At 43.9% G+C, this 23,708-nt stretch overlaps 1 protein-coding gene across 3 annotated transcripts in view; it reads left to right on the forward strand.

Moving 5' to 3' along the window:
• The window catches only part of pacsin1 (protein kinase C and casein kinase substrate in neurons 1), a 107,111-nt gene that overhangs the window by 64,468 nt on the left and 18,935 nt on the right, over positions 1–23,708 (forward strand). For all 3 annotated transcript variants that reach the window (XM_033042368.1, XM_033042367.1, XM_033042369.1), the window contains 3 exons: positions 4,970–5,126; positions 17,606–17,841; positions 19,887–20,042. In XM_033042368.1, coding sequence (XP_032898259.1) covers positions 4,970–5,126; positions 17,606–17,841; positions 19,887–20,042 — 549 coding nt within the window. The remainder of the gene's footprint in view (positions 1–4,969; positions 5,127–17,605; positions 17,842–19,886; positions 20,043–23,708) is intronic.

A 23,708-nucleotide genomic window follows, 5' to 3' on the forward strand; every position in this document is an offset into this window, starting at 1 on the left:
AAATGGTTTCTGTGAGGAGACACAGGGAGATTCCTGTAAAGGGGCTGTCCTACTTGGGCAACCTAATTGGCGGGTTTAGAAGTGCTTAGGAGAATTTGAAAAGATATCATGTTGAAGACCTCCTTCGACTATGTAGAAGACCTCCTTCGACCTCCTTCGACTATGTTGAAGACCAGCTTCAACTAGCTACGACTAGCTACGACTAACTTCAGAAAATTGGACACCGAATAGTGGAGAGTGAAGACAATCTCCTTCGACCTCCCTTCGACTATGATGAAGACTACCTTCGACTACCTTCGACTACCCTCTATTACCTACGACTGACAGATAATCGAAGGTGGTCAAAGGTAGTCGTAGATAATCTTCATCATAGTCAAAGGGAGGTAGAAGGGATGTCAAAGGAGGTCGTCTTCACTCTCCACTATTCGGTGTCTAATTTTCCTGAAGTTAGTCGTAGCTAGTCATAGCTAGTCGAAGCTGGTCTTCAACATAGTTGAAGGAGATCTTCTACATAGTTGAAGGAGGTCTTCAACATGATATCTTTTCAAACTCTTCAAAACTCGCCAATTAGGTCGCCCAAGTGGGACAGCCCCTTTACAAAGACCTCCTACGACCTCATGTCGACCATGCTGCGAGTATGAGTCGATCGCAAACTCGCCAGAACTCGCAGATTAGGTGGCCCAAGTGGGATAGCCCCTTAACTTCAACGTTAGCCACCTGGCTCAAGAACAAAAGATTACCTGTTGAAGGTGAGAATTCTTGTGGAGTCCTCTGCATCCAGACATGCAGTATAAACATCTCTCCTCATGGTTCCACTATCAACTTCCTGCCCCTGCCTCACCCATCCTCCACATCTCTTTATATTATCCACCTCCCTTTGACAATATCAGTCCAAAATGTTGACCATTCCTTTGCTTCCACAGACGGTGCTTGATCCGATGAATTCCTCCAGCAGTTTGTTTTTTTTTGCTGCAGACCACAGCATCTGCCGTCTCTTGTGTCTCCAAAGAAAATACAAAGTAGTTTTTTGTTTCCCTCTTTGTACTCTCACCAAAAGCTGTCGGGTCTTCTGGTAGCTATGACGTTTTAGACTTGGCCTACTCAATCTGTAGTTGGTTCCATCATAACTACAGACAACGGAATCATTTGTCCAGAGTTCAACTTGTGCTGTTGCTATCCTTTCAAATGGTCTTCAACTTGCCAAGGAAGAGTTATAGATGGCACTGAGCAAGTTTTCTTTTCTAGTACTTAAGTTGAATCCATGAAACTGAATGAAGTCAATCTGGAGTCAATTTTGAGAATGGCAGCAGAGATGTGGCGGTAGAGTTGCGGCCTTGCAGTGCCAGAGACTCGGGTTCGATCCTGACCATGGATGCTGTCTGTACGGTGTTTGTATGCTCTCCCTGTGACTGCGTGGGTTTTCTCCGGGGGGGGCTCCGGTTAGGACCCACATTACAAAGATGTGCAGGTTTGTAGTTTAATTGGCTTCTGTATGTTGTCCCTAGCGTGTAGGATACAACTGGTGTACGAGTGAAATTTGGTTGGCGTGGATTCAGTGGGCCGAAGGGCCTGTATCCAAATTGTATCACTAAACTGAACCAAATTAAACTCCAAGGGTTGTGTCAATGTTACAGGTGACAATGTCTGCCTTTGCAGTAAGGCATACAATGGATAGTGTGATAGATGAGACTGGGGTATTGACTGTGAATATAACTGTGTCAAGCTATACTTAAGTAGTCTGTGGGGCAGTTCTCCTGATTAAGCTCAAGTACTCACATGTTAATGATAGGGGATTGCAAGGTGTGCTTTAACTCATCATTCACTGATATAGTTTGAGGCATCTCACTGGTGTTTATTGCATTTACTTAAAAAGAAAGGGAAGTCAGTTACAAGTGAAATGCAGCATAATTGTTGCCTGAGCAGGTGCCCAATTTTACACATTGGAGTTTGCATGCTGTGTGTAGGTTGACGCACAGATCTTGTCTGTCTCTGTGTAGGAAGGAACTGCAGATGCTGGTTTAAACCGAAGATAGACACAAAATGATGGAGTAACTCAGTGGGACAGGCTCCTTCTCTCCAGAGATGCTGCCTGGCCCACTGAGTTACTCCAGCATTTTGTATCTATCGGGTCGGGAAAGAAGGGGGGTCTTCTTCTTCCCCCTTCTTTCCCGACCCCATCCTGGACCAACATTTCTCCAGTTTTTCCAGTATTATTATGTTAATTAATTATGTCCTGCTATTATTTACTCATAGCAAGATGGCATTAAGTGGGACATATATCCATGGGAACAGTTGCATTGTTAGATCATTTTTTAAAACAATATCTGAAATTCATATGTAGGAAGGAACTGCAGATACTGGTTAAAACCAAAGATAGACGCATAATGCTGGAGTAACTCAGTGCGTTACTTCAGAATTTTGTGTCTATCTGAAATTTATATTTTACACTTTCTATTCAATGAAGAGGACTGTGCTGAATGAAAGGTTGCAAGTCTGGAATCTCTCCAGCAACAGTGTTGGAACCCAAGCTAGTTTTAAATAGCAGCACCGATGTTCACATTTCCACTCTAATGCTCTTTGCAGTGTGCATGCCAGGTTTATCTTGTGCACCTAGTTACTGTAAATTAATTTTCTGCCCACGTTTCATAAACATTCTCGGTGTAACTGTTTTTATTGGTCGTGCTCCACATTGTTCTTTTATTAATGGACTCTTAGTTTACGGAAGTGGCCCAGATAGGTCACCACAGTGGTGCAGCTTGTAGAGTCACTACATCTCGGTGCCAGAGTCCCCGGTTCAATCCTGACCTTGGTTTCTGTTTCTGCGGAGTTTGCCTTTCTCCATGTGACCACATGGGTTCCTCCAGGTGCCTCAGTTTCTAACCCACATCCCAAACATGTGCAGCTTATTGTAAATTGCTCCAAATGTGTAGGTTGAATCTGAAGGTTCAAAAAAGCAAAATGTTACAATTTGTTTCGTTTATTGTCACGTGTACCGAGGTACAGTGAAAAGCTTTTGTTGCATGCTAAAATGTGATTACTGCAGGATTAGAATAAATGGGTAGTTGATGGTCAGCGCAAACTCAGTGGGCAGAAGGGGCTGTTTTCATGCTGTTATGTTATAATCTCACCATCCCATGCAATGAATCTGCTCTTCTTGTTATACATCACTCATCCAGTTTTTACATCTCACTAATGAAACCAGAAGCCAGCTGGACAACAAGGCAGTCTTCCACAGCTCCTGTGTTTGGAGGTTTTGAGTTATGACATTATTTACAGCCTGCAATTATTAGAGTCATCGGGTACCCTTGTGTATTGATCACAGCACAGAGTCCATAGTCTTCTATACCAAGGTGATTCATCTAGACACTTCTTAAAAGTTGCGTCAGCAATTTGGCTTCAACCACGCTCCCAAACATGTCACTCTAGGTGCTGACACCTCACTGAATGAAGTTGGTCCTCTTCATATCTGCTGTAAATATCAAATCTCCATCCTCTAGCTTTACCTACCTCTGATAAAGGAAAATGTTTCCTGCATTCTACCCTATTTATAGCCCTCATAATTGTATCCACATCTGTCATGTCCCCTATTAATCTTCTCCTCTCCAGAGAAAACAGACCTAGCTTCAGCCGCCTCTCATCATAACTGAACTCCACCCCAGGCAATATCCTAGTGAGTCTCTCTGCACCTTCTCCAGTGCTATCACATTCTTCCTATAGCACGGTGACCTGAATGACAAGCGGTAATCCAGCTGAGGTCTGAGCAAGGTTTTTCAGAGTTTGATTATAACCTCTCTACTTCTGTATTCAATGCCCTGATTAAAGGAGGCCAGTCCCATATGTAGACACAAAATGCAGGAGTAACTCAGCGGGTGAGGCAGCAAGTATGGGGAATGGCGTCACCCATTCCTTCTCTCCATAGATGATGCCTCACCCGCTGAGTTGCTCCAGCATTTTGTGTCTAACTTCGATTTTACCAGCATCTGCAATTCTTTCTTACACAGTATTTCATATGTTATTTGTCTGTGTTGCTACCTTTGAGAAACCATGGACTTGTATTCCAAAGTCTCTCTGGTACACAATACTTCCTAATACCCCACCATTCATATCTTAGCCTCATTTGCACTCCCAAAAAGCATAATCTCTGGATGTGTTGATTAAAATCCATTTGCCATTTCTCAGTCCATTTCACACATTGCATTGTTATATCCCTGCAGCTTACCTTCCACACTTCCACACAGAGGGTGGTGCGTGCCTGGAACATGCTGCCAGGGGTGGTGGTGGTGGAGGCTTGTGGCACTTAAGAGGCATCTAGATAGGCATGTGGATATGCAGGGAATGGAGGGATAAGGATCATTTGCAGGCAGAGGAGTTTAGTTTATGTTGGCATTATGTTTGGCACAGAGATTGAGTGCCTAAGAGCCTGTTCCTGCACTGTACTGTTCTATGGTCTATGTTAAATTAGGTCAGTAAATGAAAAGGCAGTAACCAACTGCTCAGCCTGGTGCTACCACCTCAGGAGACGATTCTCCTATTTTTCCTTTAATAGAGGGAGCAGTGATTTAAGAAGCAAGGTCAAACATTCAATTTAAAGCTGGTCAGCGGGGGGGGGGGGGGGGGGGGGGGGGGGAGGGAAGTGGGGCAAAAAACAGTGGGGAATATCTCTGTCTTCTTTTTTTTGTCTCACTTCGGCAGTTCAGGGGTCTTCTCTCTTTTTTGTATTTTTCTTGTTTCTCTTCATTCTTTCCTTTTTACTTTTTTCCCCCCCCGATTCACTTATCAATTTATAAAATGTTAGAAAATGAAACTGTATGAAAATTGTATAATTGTTATGCTGATTGCTTTATTCTTGTAGAATCGCTTCAAATAAAATAAACATAAAGCTGGTCAGAGAAGGAAAAACAGGATAGCTGCAAAGTGAAAGTGTTTATAACTCCACTGGTTCTGATGATACTCTCCACTTTCTTTGTAGATTGGCAATTACAAGCGCTCAGTCAAGCGCATTGACGATGGTCACAGGTTGTGCAATGATCTTATGAACTGTGTTAATGAACGGGCAAAGATAGAGAAGTCCTACTCTCAGCAGCTGACCGACTGGTCCAAAAGGTGGAAACAGCTCATTGAGAAAGGTATGTGGACTATTATTGGGCTTGGTTTGAAAATATAGATGCAGTATAATTCCATGATCAAAGAGATAATTTTATGTATTGGAATATTTGTAAATGAATATAAAGGGCTGGTGATTAAAGGAGCTGAAATCCTTGCTGCTTCTGCTAATAAACTATCATAAATATTGTAACCATCTCATATCGATCGAGAGAAAATTGGGGGAACAATGTTCACAGTACATCTTGCAGCTTTATCATTTGGTAGACTTCTTTTATTAGTTGAGTATCTCCAAAAAACGTAAGTGTGTGTATTGCTAATGTCCTTATGTTGAGCCAGAAGTTGAGTGGTTGCGATGGGGAGATATTTGTAAAAGGTAACTTCACTGGAGCAGTATCCGTCTATTGTTGCATTGTTTATAGGTAGCATTTTAGGCTACCTATAAACAAGAGTTTTTGGGACTCTGTAGGAAGGAACTGCAGGTTCTGGATTAAACCGAAGATAGGCACAAAATGCTGGAGTAACTCAGCGGGACAGGCAGCAGTCAGAAGAAGGATCTCGAGCCGAAACGTCACCCGTTAATTCTCTCCAGAGATGCTGCCTGTCCCGCTGAGTTACTCCAGCATTTTGTGTCTATCTTGAGTTTTTGGGACTATAGATTTTATTTGTTTTTCTCTCTTGTTCAGATTTAAAGACTGTAAACTATTGATAGTTGCTGGTATGGAAACAGGGCAGGAACAATATTGTAATATTATTCCAGTTGCCAAACTGAAATGATGTACTTCACTTCACTCAGTTATAGTCAATTTTGTATTCATCGATTTTATTCCTCTGTGTCTAACAAGGACAAACTTGATGCTTATCCTTATATTATCTTGAATAGATGGTGGTCGGGGCTGTCATGAACACCTGCAGCCCATGTATTGAAGCCACCCTTACCGGGAATAACCCACGATTATTAGTCAATGAGGTTAAAGGGTTTGTGAACTATTTCCAATTCACAATAGCACATGACTTGGAGAGAATTTTTCAGATGATGTTTCTGTGCAAATCCCGGCCTTGGGAAAGCATCTTCACTTCTGACCTTATGCAGGAAAGGTCATTGGTGATGTAGTTGGAGGTAGTAAGGCTGGAGGCACCGGCTTTAGGAGCTCCTGAGCTTGATAGCAAGAAGCACAATATAATCAATTGGCGAGCTATCTTCTATGTAATTCTAGTTACAATAGAAAGTGATTTCCAAAAGCAATTGGGAATCCGTATTAGCCTTCTGAATTGATTACACAGAAGCCAGCAGAATTTTCGGTTGCTGTCTTTAAATACTTTCTTGGAAAAGGAAAGAAATATTTGGCATTCTGGAAGGATAAATGAAATGTGCTTGACTACTGCCAGGTGATTGGAGAAAACTATAAATCTTGGTTTATTTGCATGCATATTCTAAAAGGCCAGAGATGTCTCTGTAGGATTAAAGATGATTTCATTCACTTCCTATAATACATTATGTATCATGTGAAGTGTTTGTATGAGCTTGAAGATGAGGTATCACGTGTTGAGAGAGTTTGCCTGAGAATAATTACATTTGTATCTGATCTCTAATGAAGTGTTTTCAGGGCAGCACTGTGGCAGAGCGGTAGAGTTGCTGCTTTACAGTGCTTACAGCGCCAGTGACCAGGGTTCGATCCTGGCGACGAGTGCTTATCTGTACAAAGTTTGTATGTTCTCCCCATGACCTGCGTGGGTTTTCTCCGAGTACTTCGGTTTCTTCCCACACTCCAAAGATGTACAGGTTTGTAGGTTAATTGGCTTGGTATAAATGTAAAAATTGTCCCAAGTGTAGGATAGCGTTAATGTGTGGGGATCGCTGGTCGGTGCAGACTCTGCGGGCAGAAGGGTCCATTTCCGCACTGTATCTATAAACTAAATTAAACTAATATCTACTATTGTGTGGTGTGCCATTATACAATTCTCGCAGCCACTTGTGATTGTCAACAATGCCTTCATTGTAAGCTCATTCGAATGCTGAATCAGATCTCATCTACCTCCCCACCCCTAAACCCAAGGTCAGTTAGAACCTCCATGTTCTCCAGCTTGTTTAGCTAACACACCACAAACCTGGACTCACACCAAAGGCGTTCCGGACTGTCTGGCAGAGAGACAATTCACATTCATCATTGCAGCTATACCCAATGGCTTTCCTCCCAATAGCACCTTGGGCTCACTGGGTAAACATATAATTTTACATTTGTAATGTTCGTATATTTTCAATTTGGACAATTTAAAATACAAAGCTTACTTAAAGAAAATAACCTTACCACACCAGCAATATGGTACACCAGTATATCAGCGGACATGTAAATTTGATAATAAGCACAGTCCCTTCAAAGTTTAATCTACAAAGCTAATTTTAAACACAAAATAAGAATTTGTAAGGAATGGTCTGAACAATGCAGTCTTTCTAAGGAAATATTTTATGATTTTATTTTTAGAATGTGTGCAATCACTGGCACAGTAGCTTAAGTAAGTTCAGGCCCATTCAGTCAATTTTAGAAAAAGAAAAAATTATAGATTATCAGTTAGATGCATTGAAACTATTATCTATTTCACAGTAAAAAGTACTTACAACATTTTTGAAATCCCATTGTTTTTATGTCTTCAATTACGTAGTGGCAATTGTTTAGGAACAATGAACTGCAGATGCTGGATTACAAAAAAAAAGAAACAATGTGCTGGAGTAACTCAGTGGGTCTGGCAGCATCCCTGGAGAACTTGGATAGGGACCTTTCTTCAAGCTGATTGTTGGGGGGAGGGAGAAAGAGAAACTAAGAAGAGGGGAGGGGGCTGGACAAAGCTTGGCAGTAATAGGTGAACCCAGGTGAGGGGGGGGGGGTGGTTTGATGGGTGAATTTTGATGGGTGAATGGGAGTGGATTGCGAGAGGCAGCCACATGGGTGAGAGTGGGATGGGGGGGGGTGAGAATGGGGAGTGGGGGGGGGGGGGGGGGGGGGGGGGGGGGGGGGGGGGGGGGGGGGGGGGTTTGGTTGGGGGGGTTGGTGGGGGTGATGGGGAGGTGGGTTGGTGGGGTGTTTGTTGGGGGGGGGGGTTGGTGGGGGGGGGGGGGGGGGGGGGGTGGGGGTTTTGGGGGGGGGGGGGGGGGGGGGGGGGGGGGGGTTTTGGTTGGGTGTTGGTTGTGGGGTGGGGGGGTGGTTGAGGGGGGGGGGGGGGGGTGTCCCCCTCCCATTGGAATTGTGCAATATGGTGCATACTGCAGCGAGTCTTTTAACTTACACTTGAATACAATATATATGCTTTAAATTGAATTGGAGTGTTTTTGAAAGGGGGGAGGCTGTGCGATCACTGATCACTGGCCTTGGGGGTACCCGGTGAGGGAGTGGAGCAACCGAGTGGGGAGAGGGTGTGGAAGAAGGATGTCCCCCCTCCAAGGGTAGGAACTTTTTGAAATTTGATGTATTAAAATCATGTTTTAGTGCACTGTAGAAGTATGATTTCATTGTTTTTTGTATTTTTAAGAGGTAACTTTATCCACACAAAGGGTGATGGGTGTATGGAACAAGCTGCCAGAGGAGGTAGTTGAGGCAGGGACCATCCCAACATCTAAGAAAAAGTTAGACTGCTACATGGATAGGACAGGTTTGGAGGTATGGACCAAAAGCAGGTGGCGTAGCTGGGACATGTTGGCGGGTGTGGGCAAGTTGCACCGAAGGGCCTGTTTTCACACTGTATCACTCTATGACTACATTATACCTCCACCATGCATGAATGATTCAAAATCAAGTGATCGAGTTTTATTGCCATATACTCAAGCATAGAAACATAGAAAATAGGTGCAGGAATAGGCCTTCGAGCCAGCACTGCCATTCAATATGATCATGGCTATTCATCTAAAATCAGTACCTCTTTCCTGTTTTTTTCCCCATATCCCTTGATGTTGTTAGCCCCAAGAATTAAATGTAACTCTCTCTTGAAAACATCCAGTGAATTGGCCTGCACTGCCTCCTGTGGCAGAGAATTCTACAGATTCACAACTCTCTGCGTGAAGAAAGTTTGTTCTCATCTCAGTCCTAACTGGCCCCCCCTTTATTCTTAAACTGTGACCCATGGTTCTGAGCCCTCCCCAACATCGGGAACATTTTTCCTGCAGTTACAGTAAGTGAAAATCTAGCAGGCAAGCAGGATGCTTTCACCAACCACCCCCATTTGAAGTCCACAATCTTCCACCGTTTCTACCCAGTGCTTGGTACTTACTTCCAGCAGCCACTGGTTGTCCTCCAGGATGCACTCCCTCTCCTCATAACCCCCCTCTCTCTCTCTCTCCTCCATCTCTCTTTCCCCTCTCTCTCTCCTCTCTCCCTGTTTCTCCTCTCACCCCTCTCTCTCCCATCTCCCCTCTCACTATCTCCCCTTCCCTCTCTCTTCTCTCTCCCCCTTCTGCTCTCTCTCCCCCGTCTCTCTCTCCCGCCCCTCTCTCTCCCCCCCTCGTCTCTCTCCTCTCTCTCCCCCTCTCTCTCTCCTCTCTCCCCCTCCGTCTACTCCCCTCTCTCGCCCCCCTCTCAGTCCCCCTCTCGTGTCTCGGCCGTCCACCCACTCTCCCCCTCCCTCTCCCTCTCTCTCCTCCCCTAACTCTCTCGCCCGCTCTTTCTTCTCTCTCTCCACTTCTTTCTCTCTCTCCTCTCTCCCCTCCCCTGCGCGTCCCCCTCCTCTCTGCCCCCTCTCTCTCTCTTTCTTCTTTCTCCCCCCTCCCCCTCCCTCTCCACACACTCTCCCCACTCTTCTCTCTCTCCCCCTCTCTCTGTCTCGCTCTCTCTCCCCTCCCCCCTCTCTTCTCCCCCCCCCATCTCCTCCCTCCTCACTCTTCCCCCTGGCTCTCCTCTCCCCTCTCTCTTTCTCTGTCCTCTAATCCTCTCCTCTTTCCCTCTTTGCCCCCACAACCATCCTCTCTCTCATCTCTCTCTCTCCTGTCCCCCTCTCTTCCCCTCGGCCCTCTCCTCTTTTACCACCCCTCTCTCTCCCATTCTCTCCTACCCTCTCCACCCCCTCTCTCTCTCTTCCCTCTTTCGTCCCTCTCACCCCTCTCCCCCCCCCCTCCCACCTCACTCTCCCCTCTTCTCCCCTACCTCTTTCCTCTCTCCCTCTTCTATCTCTCCATTCACTCACCCCCTGTCTCTCCCCTCTCTCCCCTCTCCTTCCCCCCCTCTCTCTCTCTCTCCACCTCCCTTTGAGAGTCTGTCCCTTCGGCACAGAGACTCTCGCGGCAGCGGCACTTCAGACGCCTCCGACGGCCCGGGACACTCGCACTGTCCGCAGTTCTCAGGTCGGCTCGCCTGCCCCGACCCCGCAAAAACGAATTGAAAAAAAAAACACGCGGTTTTTCGGGTTACGGGCCGAAAACCCGTATATTGCACATTGGGAACAGTTTGCAAAAGATCTCCTCGTATTTATACTTAATTTATGGTCATTCCGAAACCCCCCCAGGTTTTACAACTGATTCACCTGGTTAGTTCCAACTCCGGCTGCTTGGTTGGATGTGCAGTCGGCGCGATGTCACTCACAGCCGCCAACTCACGCGCTTCCCCGGACCGCACAGATCCCTAGCACGCGGCGCTAAGGGACAAATTGCGCAGGGACTGAACTCAGCGTGAGAACTCGGTCGTGAACGTAAGGGCGTGAGAAATTGCTCCAGGGCGTGAGTCTCACGCCGAAAGCGTGAGAGTTGGCAGCCCTGAATGTTGGACAAAGGTCAAAGATGAAAAAAAGGTGCGAGCCAAACGGATTGAAGAGTTGTGAATTATGAAGGCTGAGGAAGGAATGAAGATGGAGGTGAAGGGGAAGGGAGAAGTCGGATACATGTCTAGGTGGGGCAGAGGGAAATGGGGGTTGGGATGAAGAAAGGTGTGTAGGGGTTGTTTGAGGTTATCTAAAATTGGAGAATTAAATGTTCATACCATTGGGTTGTAAGCTACCCAAGCTGAATATCACCTATCCATGCTCTCCATGCTCGTTGCCTGACCTGCTGAATTACTTCAGCACTTTGTGTCTTTTTTTTGTGGCAATTGTCTATCCCTGCTATCATTATCTGTGGTTGGTTCCTAGATTCAGACTTTTAGGTTAATATATTAGACTGCATCCATGGGCAGGGCCTTCTTCCTGTACCATGGGTAACATGCAAAGCTCCAGCACACAAACTGCAGTCTGCTCTCGCTGCAGTATTTATTTTCCTTGTATTGCATATGGATTGTTCTTAGTGCTGTTGGTAGATGAGTTCCAAAGGGTAACATTGCCTGTTAAGAAAGAAGAAAACATTTTTTTAGGACACCTTCCATAATCTTTAGGACAGACAATGAAAACATTTTAGAAATGTTGTTGCTATGACCACGTCTAGCAAAGTGAAAGCTCACTTAAATGAGCTAAAATCCCAGAACCACAATTGATAAAATATCCAGGTAACATCTAATGATCTTAATGGCAAGGAATGCTCAGAAAGCACCAAAGCCACATGCTCTATATTTCCTTTTTGTGCCCCCTTTTACCCCTCACTTTCCCCTTCCACGCCTATCCCATCCTCTGGTTTTACATTTCACTCCTCCTCTTCTTTTCTTATCGAACAACCTTTTGTTTCCTTATTACGTCTAGCCTTTGTCACTTACTCCACCTATCTGCCAATCCCCCACCCCGGCCTTCACCTGTATCCACCTATCGCTTGCGAGGCTTTGCCCATACGCGTGGTTTTAATTTAGAGATACGGCGTGGAAACAGGACCTACGGTTCACCGAGTCCACGCCAACCATTGCTCACTTGTACACTAATTCTATGAGCAACACACGAGGGGCAATTTACAGAAGCCAATTAACCTACAAACCTGAGCGTTGTTTAGAATTTTGGACAAAACTGGAGCACCCAGAGAACACCCGTGCGATCACAGGGAGAACCTACAAACTCCACACAGAGAACATCTTTAGTCAGAATCGAACCTGAATCTCTGGCACTGTGAGGCAGGAGCTCTACTGCTGCACCACTGTGCCACACTGCGATGGAAAGCATACTCACTGGTTGCATCGTGGCCTGGTTTGATCATTCAAACACTCAACAATGAAGGAGGCTGCACAAAATGGTGGATATTGTCCCATCCAACATGGGTACTGACCTCCACACCATTGAAGGGATCTACAGCAAGTGCTTCAAGAAGACTTCTAAGAATATCTTTAAAGACTCTCACCAACCTGGCCATGCTCTCTTCCAGATAACCTCCAGGTTCAAGAACAGCTTCTTCCCATCAATCGTCAGATTCTTGAACCACCCTGCACAACACTAACCACAACCCTACCTCAGCACCGAGCCACTGCAGACTTTGCACCAGTCTGGTTGCACTATTTGCTTTCGATTTTTGCACTATCATGGATTCATTTACTTAGAATAACTGTTGTATATTAGCTGTTGCGTTTAATGTGCCTGTAACGGTTGCAGCAAGTAAGGATTTAGCAACTAAGCAAGCAAACCGAATCTGAAGAAGGGTCTCGACCCAAAACGTCACCTATTCCTTTTCTCCAGAGATGCTGCCCGACCCGCTCAGTTACTCACTTTGTGTCTATCTTCGGTGTAAACTAGCATCTGCTCCACTGTGAAATTTCATCAAGGTATCCCACTTTGAAGAAGTTCTCCTCCTCTCTGGGAGTTTCGCAACACCCTCTCTCGCTGCTCCCCCACTGAGTCTGAAGAAGCGTCTCGACCCAAACCGCCACCTATTCCTTTACTCCACAGATGCTGCTTAACCCACTGAGTTACTCTAGCATTTTGTGTCCATTTTTGTGTCCATCTTAAGTCTCACTGTCCCACTTTCACGCCTGTCCCACTTTCACGACCTAATTCACGACTTTTTTTACTCGTGGACATTTTTCATCATGCTAGAAAAAAACGCCCCAACCTACGACTAGCATCACGACCTCCTACGACCTACCTACGACCTACAAAGGCCTCGTGATGACCATGCTGCGAGTATGAGTCAAGGGCAAACTTGGTAGAGGTCGTGAATTAGGTCATGAAAGTGGGACAGGCCCTTAAAGCCCCTGTCCCACTTTCCCGAGTTACTCACGAATTCTCCTGAGTTTTCCCCTTGATTCAAACTCGGAGATGCCAACCGTAGGTACTCGGGGCTATTTGTTTTACTCGTGGACATTTTTCAACATGCTGAAAAAACGTCCCGACTTACCTGAAGCCCCGAGTACGTACGCTGTCATTACAAACCGCTACGAAATACCTACAGACTTCTACGGCCTCCTACGGACTCACTACGGACATTCTCCGAGTTTGAATCAAGGGGAAAACTCGGGAGAATTCGTGAGTAACTCTGGAAAGTGGGACAGGGGCTTAAAGATTTTATTGTTCTGATTCTGGTTACGTTTGACAAATAAATAATTCTGCAATCTCTTGTATCTTGAAGGTTATTTTGCAAACCTGTGATGGATTCTCCATTTACAATCTCTGGAGGTAGCTTTGCAGGTAGTGCTCCTTATTAATGCACTGAAGTCCTGGAATCGAATGAGGTTAGGTATCTGGGATGTCCATAAATATGACAGAAGAGCAGACCTGAGGGGCTGTCTAGTCCCCTGCTTCTCCAAACTCATATGTTTGTAGAGGCTCTCGTCTTGGTGACCCCGCGACACCCTGCGACATGTCGCCTGTATGTCGCCTGTATGGTCGTGAGTAGTCTCCTAGTCACCCAAAGAGTCGTAGCATCTTTCTGGTCGCCGCTGAATTTTCAATATTTTGATATTTTCTGGCGACCTATGACAGGTGCCGGCAGTCGCCGAAAAAGTCGCATAAGTGGGACAGGCCCTTAATTTATTTATTTTAAACTTATTTTCCACAGAAAATGACACAGTGCTGGAGTAACTCAACAGGTCAGACAGCCTCTCTGGGGAACATGGAACTTCTCCAAAGATGCTGCCTGGCCCACTGAGTTACTCCAGCACTTTGTGTCCTTTTTTGTAAACCACCATCTGCAGTTCTTTGTCTCTATTTTCCTCAGAACTTTGTCTGTTTCAGACAATCTGAGGCTTTTGCTGCCTTCACTGTGGCTCATTTGAAAGCATTCTAGTCTCTGTATCAGATAGTTGTGCGTTCAAGTCCCACAATACCTGATGCTTTATTGCAGTGTTGAGGAAGTTCTGAACTGTCAGAGGTGCTGTCTTCAGTAAAGGACCTTTGTCATGTTATTCCAAAAAGGGAACACAGGAGTTATCTGTGTGCCTTGGCTAATGTTTGTTTTTCGGGAATAGATATTTTGTGATAATGCGATATTGGGTGTAGAAGAAAATTCTACTGAGATTATTAACCTGGTTATTATGGTCCTATTGTTCGGTGGGATTTTTCTCTGCAGAAATTAGTTGGTATTGTTGCAGGTCATGAAATACTTTGTTGATTGCATAAAAATAAGTCTTGAAAGGGGCTTTGAAAAGTACCTGATAAATGCAAGACTAAGAGCATAAGGCACAAGGATTATATTTCCAAAGATAGACACAAAATGCTGGAGTAACTCAGCAGGACAGGCAGCATTTATGGAATGGGTGACGTTTCGGGTCGAGACCCTTCTTCAAATCATTCTTCACATTTCTAATGTAACTGTGGACTGTCTCACCTGTTGATTAAAATCATAGATTAACTCATTCTTGGCCTTAACTCCAAGTTCCTATATAAACCTTTCCATATGGTCCAGAAATCTATCACAGCCTTCAATACACTGAATGCCACAACCCACAGTTTCTGAGGAGAAAACACCAAATAAAATCACAGTTCTAAGGGATCATAAATTCATCTTCAGCCCTACGTGGGCTGACATGGGCAACCCTTTGCACTGAAGTGATGGCTGCTACTTCAAGATCCCCCACTGGAGGAACATTCTCTCAGCACCTACCTTGTCAAGCCCCACCTCTACTTTCAGTTTGATGAAGGGTCTGACCCGAAACGTCACCTATTCTTTTTCTCCAGAGACCTGCTGAGTAAATCCAGGATTTTGTCTCTATCTTCGATATAATCCAGGATCTTCAGTTCCTTCCAACACATTAAGCGTGCTTAGTGTTTGTTACAATAAGATCCTCTTCTTCCAGACTCCAGACCAGAAGCCTATTCTAGTAATTTTTACTTCTCATAGAACATAGAACATAGAAAATAGGTGCAGGAGGAGGTCATTTGGCCCTTCGAGCCTGCACCGCCATTTATTGTGATCATGGCTGATCAAACAGAACCTCTTCATCCCAGGAATTAATCTGGTGAATCCTCCCTGCACAAGCTCCAAGGCAAAGATGTCCTTCCTTTCTCTTTCACTTCTTACAATAAGGACCTACATTCAATTTGTTTTCCTGGTTGCCAGTTGTACTAGCATGCTAAGTGCTTCCTGTACAAGGACACCGAGATCCCTCTGTATGTTAGCCTTCATCTGCCAAACATCATATAAATATTATGCTTCCCGTTCTTCCTATAAAATGCAAAACCCTACATTTCCTGCGTAATACACCTTCTCCTATCTTTTGCCTACTCACTGAACCTGCCTATGTCACATTTTTAGTGTCATATTCACACCTATTTTGGTATTGCAAGCAGCTATTGTACAATAAATTCATAAATCATTTATATATGTTGTAAATAGCATCAGCACTGATCTCTGGGGGAAATTCCCAACTGCAATTTGCCAATTTGAAAAGACCACATTTACTCTATCAGTTAATTAATCCTCTATCCACACTGATATGATAACCTCAATATCATGATTCCATATCCAGTAACATATTAGTGAATGCCTTTTGGAAATCCAAATATGCTATACCCATTGGTTCTTCTTTATTCACCCTGCTGATCACTATCCACTCTAAGGGTTCTTTCTCTGACTTGTGAAACTGGCTCCTAGAATATGGGGCAAAAAGTAATCTGCTGGAGTAACTCAGTCAATTGTGCAGCATCTGCAGAGTTGTGGGGGAATCCTGCATTTCTTGGTAGCATTTCAGGGTCAAGACCCTGCATTAGAACACGAGACTTCAGGTGCTGGCCTCCGGAGCACAAAAAAAAGAAGAGTCGGAGGAATTCGGAGCAAAAAACAATCTGCTGGAAGAACTTAATGGGTCAAGCAGCCTTTGCAGGTGGATCAAATGGTCAATGTTTTGGGTCAAAACCCTGCATCTGGAGTGAGGGAGGAGAAGGAAGGTAGTTGGTGGAAAGAGAAAAAGGGGAAAGATAAGACAGAAGCAATAGGTGGATAGTGGATTCGGGAGGGGTGAAGGATGATGGGCAGAAGGAGCCAGGGAAGGGAAGGAGATGGAAGGAGTTGGGAGGCAGAGGGAAGGAGATGGATGGAGGTAAACAGAAGTGAGAGAAAAGAAGGCAGATGGAGCTAGGTGAGGTGAAGGCAAAGATAGTGGCTGGAAGATGGTAAGTGGCCACACAAAATCTGCTGGTGCTGATGTCTGATAAATAAGGTAGGTGATAATGAGCCATTAGGGGAGAAGTGAAGGACATGGAACCACAACCAGAAGGGGGAGGGTGGTAGGAGGTAGATGAAAACAGGAGGGGGGAGGGGACAACAAGCAGGAGATGGGTGAGGGGTGTGGAGACGGGCGTATGGAGATGGGAAAGGGGACACAATATAGGAGGACAGGGGGAGGGATCAGAAATAGAGAGAGTGGGGTGGGGGAAACAGACTGGAGGAGAGGGTTGCCTAAAATTGGAAAATACAATGTACATTCCATTAAGATGTTGTCTGGTGGGAATGTGAGGTGTTGTACCTTTGGGAATTTTTAATATTCTGCGTCGAGACCCTGCATCAGGACACAGTTCCTTTAGTTCCTTTCCCACCACAGATGGTATTTGAATGACAAAGTTCCTCCAGCAGGTTATTTGTTGAACCTGATTCCAGCATCCGCAGCCTCTTGTGTCTCTTAGAACGTGGGACTAAACTGCGGATAAAGATCTCTCTACCATGGGGAAGAATCAGTTAAGTTTCTACTTTTGTTAAATAATGGACATTTTCTCTGTATTATTTGTTGCTGCTTTAGGGCCTCTTCTGTACCCTATTTATTTTAAAAGAAATGCCATGATAATTACATTAGAGTCTAGTATTGCTTGTCCATGAGCTGAATAGTTGCTTTGCAGAAGTTAAGTATTTAAAAAGCAGTTTTACCAATAAATGAAATGGTTGAGATATTAGACACAAGGACCTGCAGATGCTGGTTTACAAAAAAAGACACAAAGTGCTGGAGTAACTCAGCAGGTAGGCAACATCTCTGGAGAACATGGATATGTGACATTTCAGATTGAGACCCTTCTTCAGACTAATTGTAGATGGGGGATTAAGCTGGAATAGAGGTGGGGGCAGAATAAAGCCTGGCAAGCGATAGGTGGATACAGGTGAGGGGTGTCCTTGATTTGCTACTCTCTCGCTTTGTGTCTTTTTTTGGTTGAGGTATTAGTTGAGTTAATGATGATTCCATGCACCATTTTGTAGGATCCCAATATGGAACTCTAGAGAGAGCCTGGATGGCATTGATGACGGAGGCAGATAAAGTGAGCGAGTTACATCTGGAGGTGAGAAATGCACTAACCAGTGACGATTTTGAGAAGATCAAGAACTGGCAGAAAGATTCCTTTCACAAACAGATGATAGGAGGCTTCAAGGAGACCAAAGAAGCAGAGGATGGATTCCGGAAAGCACAGAAACCCTGGGCTAAAAAACTAAAAGAGGTAAAGTGCAGCTTCAGCAGTTTCAATGGCTTATAGAGAGTTGCATCATTATCATTTGGTTACTGTGAGATATATCGCCTATAACTCACTGGGATTATGAAGTATAGTGCAAAACAGAGGATCTGTCCACACCTCAAATGATCACACTTTGATTTGATTCATTTGCAGAAGTTCAGCTACTTAAAGGTTTAAATGTGCAACTAATCCAAAAATTAAATGAATTGAGTTCCATGTTTGTTTTCCCATGGTTGTGCTGTAATGCTGAAAGCAACTATTTGAGCTGTAATTGCTTTAGTTTAGTTTAGTTTAATGATACAACATGGAAACAGGCCTCTCAGCCCAATGAGTCCACGCTGCCTGCTTCCCACTAAGTCTATGTTATCCCACTTCCTCATCCATTCACTTCATACTGGGGACAATTTACAGAGGACAATTAACCTGCAGGACAGCACATCCTTGGGATCTGGGAGGAAATCAGGGCACCCGGAGGAAGTCCACGCAGTCACAGTGAGAACGTGCAATTTCCACACAGACTGCACCCGAGGTCAAAATCAAAACAGTGAGACACAATTTTAGTTAATTTTCTCTCTGCTTCCTCTTCCGTTCCCCATGCTAAGATCGGTTCGATGAAAACCATTTGCAATGTATCTCCTGCAACCTTGAATAAGACCTCAGTCTTCCTAAATATATGGCTCAGCAGTATCTTCCACTATCAAATGATGCACTGGGTTAATCAAAGCAGTCAAGTCACTACATGAAGTACCTTCTACAATCTATAGATTTTTTAAAGTATAAAATTGCCATTGCCTGTTGTTTAGCATACTTTACTTTTCAACCTTTGTTCTCTTCTCCTGTATCTCAATAATTTTTTTTTATCATTTGAACTGATAACCAGATAATTATGGTCCGGACCTAAAGCAGCTTCAAACAAAACATTTAAGTATTGTAGTAATGGAGAGAATTTATTTCTATATCTTCGATGAGCAGGATTTGAAATATTTAACCATCTCAGATGGTAGTGAGGAACTGACTTGCTTGTTCTCTAAACATTGAGAGCTTTGTCCTCTGCATCGTTCTGGTGCCCCATAAAGGTGACGTTGCTCCAGGGATGTGTACAGTTGAATTAAATCATTAGAATTGGCCAGAAATATCTTTACATGTATTTTGTTGTCTGGATGTCTCGATTTCCAAAATGTAACCATTTGGGTCTTTGTGCCTGCGGTTTGCAGTTGCTTGTGATTTTTCTTCCTTGGTTCTCAAAAATTCCCCCACACTGTTCTCTGTGGGTGAGCTCCAGTCTGTCCAGATGCCCAGCAGACAGTGGTGTTGCTGGGAGCTTGCCTGAGGATGTCAGTTCACAGTTTAAAAAATCCAATCATGATCAAACCAATCTCACTCCAACTCCATCGCTTACAACTGTTTCAATACCTGCACGCCATTGATGTAAGCATGCGACTCTTGGACGTGTTTTGGAGCTTTTTGAGGATGAAATACCAAACACTAGTGAACAGCAGGGGACACGGTCTAATACAATGGAAATTGTCTAATCTGGATAAAAGTTCTGATACAATGCAGTCACAGATATAACACTGGCATCTCCCTGACACTGTGGAAGATTGCCCGGTATTTTCTGTTCACAAAAAGCAAGATAAATCCAATCTGCCTGAGTACTGCCCAATCAGTCCACTTTCAATCATCAGCAAAGTGGTTATCAACAATGGTTTTCAAGCAGCAAGGTTGATCAATAATATGGAGGCACATAACACTGGGTGGCATGGTGGCCCAGCAGTAGATTCATTTTAAATCCAGTGTACCATTGCTGTTTTAGTATGATATAGTGTAAATAATTTGCAGCGACGTTTACATGCCTTATATGATTGTTAACATTTGTAACAGTCACGGAAAATTGCTTGTGTTTGATATGTTGCGTTTTTCTTTGCTAATATTTGCAACTTTGTTGAAAGAAGGATTTCCCAAAGGTGGGCCAGAGCAACAAATAATTCTAATCTAGTGTTTAAAGCATGTAATTTGTTCTTGTTCCACAGGTTGAGACATCCAAGAAGGTCTATCACCTGGCCTGTAAAGAGGAGAAGATGGCAGCCACAAGAGAGGCAAACAGCAAGACTGAACAGTCGGTCACCCCAGAGCAACAGAAGAAGCTATTGGATAAAGTAGAGAAATGCAAACAGGAAGTTCAGAAGGTGAGGTTGCTGGGTGTGGAAACTCATTCAAATAAAGACCAATATTCAATTGATGTTTTCTCTTAACCCTAAACATTTGCCATAGTTGCATCATTGCATCCATGAATACAATTAACTTCTTTCCCCCCTGCCCCGTTTGCGCCCTCATCCCACATTTGCCACTGAATTTTGTTTAAATATTGTGCGAGGAAACAAGACAAGTTGCCATTTGAACAATACTAGTAAGTATATCGGTCTGAAGAAGGGTCCTGACTCAAAAAGTCACTTGTCCATTTTCTCTGGAGATGCCTTACCCGCTGAGTTACTCCAGCATTTTATGTCCATCCAAGTACTACTCCGTTTGCATGTACATTTCTGTATTGTTTAGACTATTTTTATTACATTTTGGAGATCGATAACCAGTAATAGATATTATTTTCTTAATAGGCGAAGGATTGCAATCATCATAATGAAACAGTTTGACTGTCGATCAAACTAATCAATGTTTGTTCTAAATCTAGTGCATCTTTGCTGATTGGGTATGAAATAGCATAAATAATTCAGAGCAAGGTAGATATGTCCATTTGATTAATAAAATGTTGTGACCATTCTTTCGATAATAATTTCTTCAATGTTAATGTTATTATCTAAAGCGATGATGGTAAAATGATATAGTTCCTATTAGTTGAAGACTCTTATCTTTTATATTAGTAATGGAGAATTTACAATCATAATGACGAGAAGCAGATCTAATGGTCATCTGCCTTTTACACATAGCCCCATTTTAAAGGACAAAATAGAGACATTTTGGGGGCATGTGGAAGTATGATGAGTCTTGAAGTTGACAGTATGATAAATATTAACAAATTATGAGCAAAAGTGTCAGCATGGATGTGGTGGGATGTGCTATGAAATTTGATGACTGCATTTTTTCCACCACAATTTCTCGGTATATCTATTATTTCAGTGAAAAGAGGAATTCAGTAACAGCAGGCTCTGGTTTAGGATCTCCATCAGTCTCTGACACATTGGGTTACAAGATGTTCCTGTGAACCCTGGTGGAATATCCCTACCAGTATTGGCAGAAGATGAAGCCTGGATGGAGTGAAGGCAGGAGAATGGGATTGAGAGGAAAAAATAGATATGCCACGATCGAATGGCAGAGTCGATGCGATGGGCCAAATGTCTTATGGTTTAAGTGTTCTCGCAGGTACACCGTGTGATGGGATCAGGATCGGTGCTGGGCAGATGGTTGTATCTTACCACGATTTTATTTTAAATCCACTTTGTTCTCCACGAAACTGTACAGGAGATGTTGAAGACGCCCTAAAGGGGCTGTCCCACTGCGGCGACCTAATCTGCTAGTTCTGACGAGTTTGCCCTCGACTCATACTCACAGCATGGTCGACACAAGGTCCTAGGAGGTCTTTGTAACTCTTCTTCATACTCGAGAGTAGTCCCCGCGTACTCGAGGCCTCAGCTAGGTTGCTGCGTATTTTTCAACATGTCGAAAAATGCCCGCAAGTAAAAAAAGTTCACCATGAAAATAAATCGATACTTTTTTTACTCGTAGGTTTAGTTGAAGTAGGTCGTAGTAGGTCGGCATGTTATTCGGAGGTAATCGAGGGTCGTCGAAGGTAATCGAAGGTAGTCGTAGATAGTCTTCAACATAGTCGAAGGAGGTCGAAGGGAGGTCAAAGGGAGGTCAAAGGGAGGTCGAAGGAGGTCGAAGGAGGTCGAAGGAGATCGAAGGAGGTCGTCTTCACTCTCCACTATTCGGTGTCCAATTTTCTAGAAGCTAGTCGAAGCTGGTCTTCAACATAGTCGAAGAAGGATTTCAACTGACATTTTTTCAATCTCTCCTAAACACTTCTAAACTCGCCAATTAGGTTGCCGCAGTGGGACAGCCCCTTAACCTAAACAATAGAAGAATGGCTTTGTGGTAAATTATCAGTAATTAGGTAACACAGTAGGTCATAAATTGTACACTAAATGCACACCGTGTACAGTTTAATGTATAGTTTGTGTACAGTCTGTGTTTTATGTGTTGACTGGGTCTATGTGGCTGTGATGCTGCTGCAAGCAAGATTTTTATTGTACCTGTACCTCAGTCCTTGTGAAATGACAATCTACTCCACGGTGATTTAGCCACTCAGATTCAGTACTGGCTTATTCATAGAAGACAGAGGGTTGTGCTGGGCGGATGCTATTCTGGCTGGACGTCTGTGAGCATTGGGGTTCTGCAGGGATCTGTGCTGGGACCTCTGTATGCTGGATACATTTATATAAACATCGTGGATGTAAATGTAAGTGGGTCTGTTAGTTTGCAAATGACACCAAAATTGGGAGAGTTGCATACAATGAGCAAAGCTGTCGTAGAACATAGTAGACTGCAGATCATCTACAGAAATGGATGGAAACATGTTAGATAGCATTTAATCTGAGCAAGTGTGAGATGTTGCACTCTGGGAGGTCGAATGTAAGAGTTAATGGCAAGACCCTTAACAACACTGAAGTACAAAGATTTCTTGGGGTCCAAGTCCAGAGAGTTATTCCCTGAAAGTGACAAGACAAATAGATGGAGTGGTAAAGAAAGTGTAAAGTATGCTTGTTTCATCAGTCGGGGCATTGAGTATACAAGTCTGGAAGTCATGCGGCAGCTTTAAAGGAATTAGCTTAGGCTGCATTTGGAGTGTAGTATACAGCTCTGGTCATCTCCTTACATGAAGGATATGAAGTATTTGAAGGGTGCAGAAGAGATTCACCCCTAATACTGCCTGGATTAGAGTGTATTAGCTATAGGGAGAAATTGGAAAAACTTGGATTATTTTCTCTGGAGCATTGCTGTCTGAGGAGAGACCTGACACAAGTGTATAAAATTACACGAGGCACAGATCGGGTAAACAGTCAGAACCTTTATCCTGAGTGGAAATGACAAAGACCAGAGGGCATAGTGTTAAAGTGGGAGGGGCAAGACTTGAAGAAGATGTATGGGACAGGTTTTTTATGCTGAGCGGGTGGATACTTGGAATGCACTGCCAGTGGTGGAGGCAGATGCAATAGCAGCATTTAAGAGATTTTTGCATAGGTACATGATATGCAGGAAGCGGGGAGATATGAAGTATGCACAGGCAGAGGAGATTAGCATGGCATCATCTTTAGCATGAATGTTGTGGGCCAAAGGGCCTGTTCCTGTGCTGTCCTGTTCTCTGTGGAGGAAGGAACTGCAGACGCTGCTTTATCCTGAAGTTAGACACAAAATGCTGGAGTAACTCAGCTGGTCAGGCAGCATCTCTGGAGAAAAGGAATAGGTGACGTTTGGGATTGGATCCCTTCTTCAGGCTATCTGTCCTGTTCACCGTCCTGTGTTCTAACTCCACCTGCCTATTTGGATATAATCTGATGAATGAATGCTGCAGGATATGTCACGGTAGGTGAATAATGTCAATCCAATGGTAACACACGGGGAATTTGTTTTGAAATGATGATAAAATTCATGAAAATAGATCTATTTACAACAATGTAAATACACGCAAACAATAATTAGATTGAAATTTTGAACTGGGTATAGAAAAAATATTTTCTGTCGATACCATGTTCATTTCTGCACGCATAATATCTGTCCAGCTGACTGAAGCTACTCAAGGGGATTACGTTATCTGAATCCTTCAGATGTCGACTACTCAG

This window comes from Amblyraja radiata, chromosome 24 (assembly GCF_010909765.2).
Source record: "Amblyraja radiata isolate CabotCenter1 chromosome 24, sAmbRad1.1.pri, whole genome shotgun sequence".
Classification (NCBI taxonomy): domain Eukaryota; kingdom Metazoa; phylum Chordata; class Chondrichthyes; order Rajiformes; family Rajidae; genus Amblyraja; species Amblyraja radiata.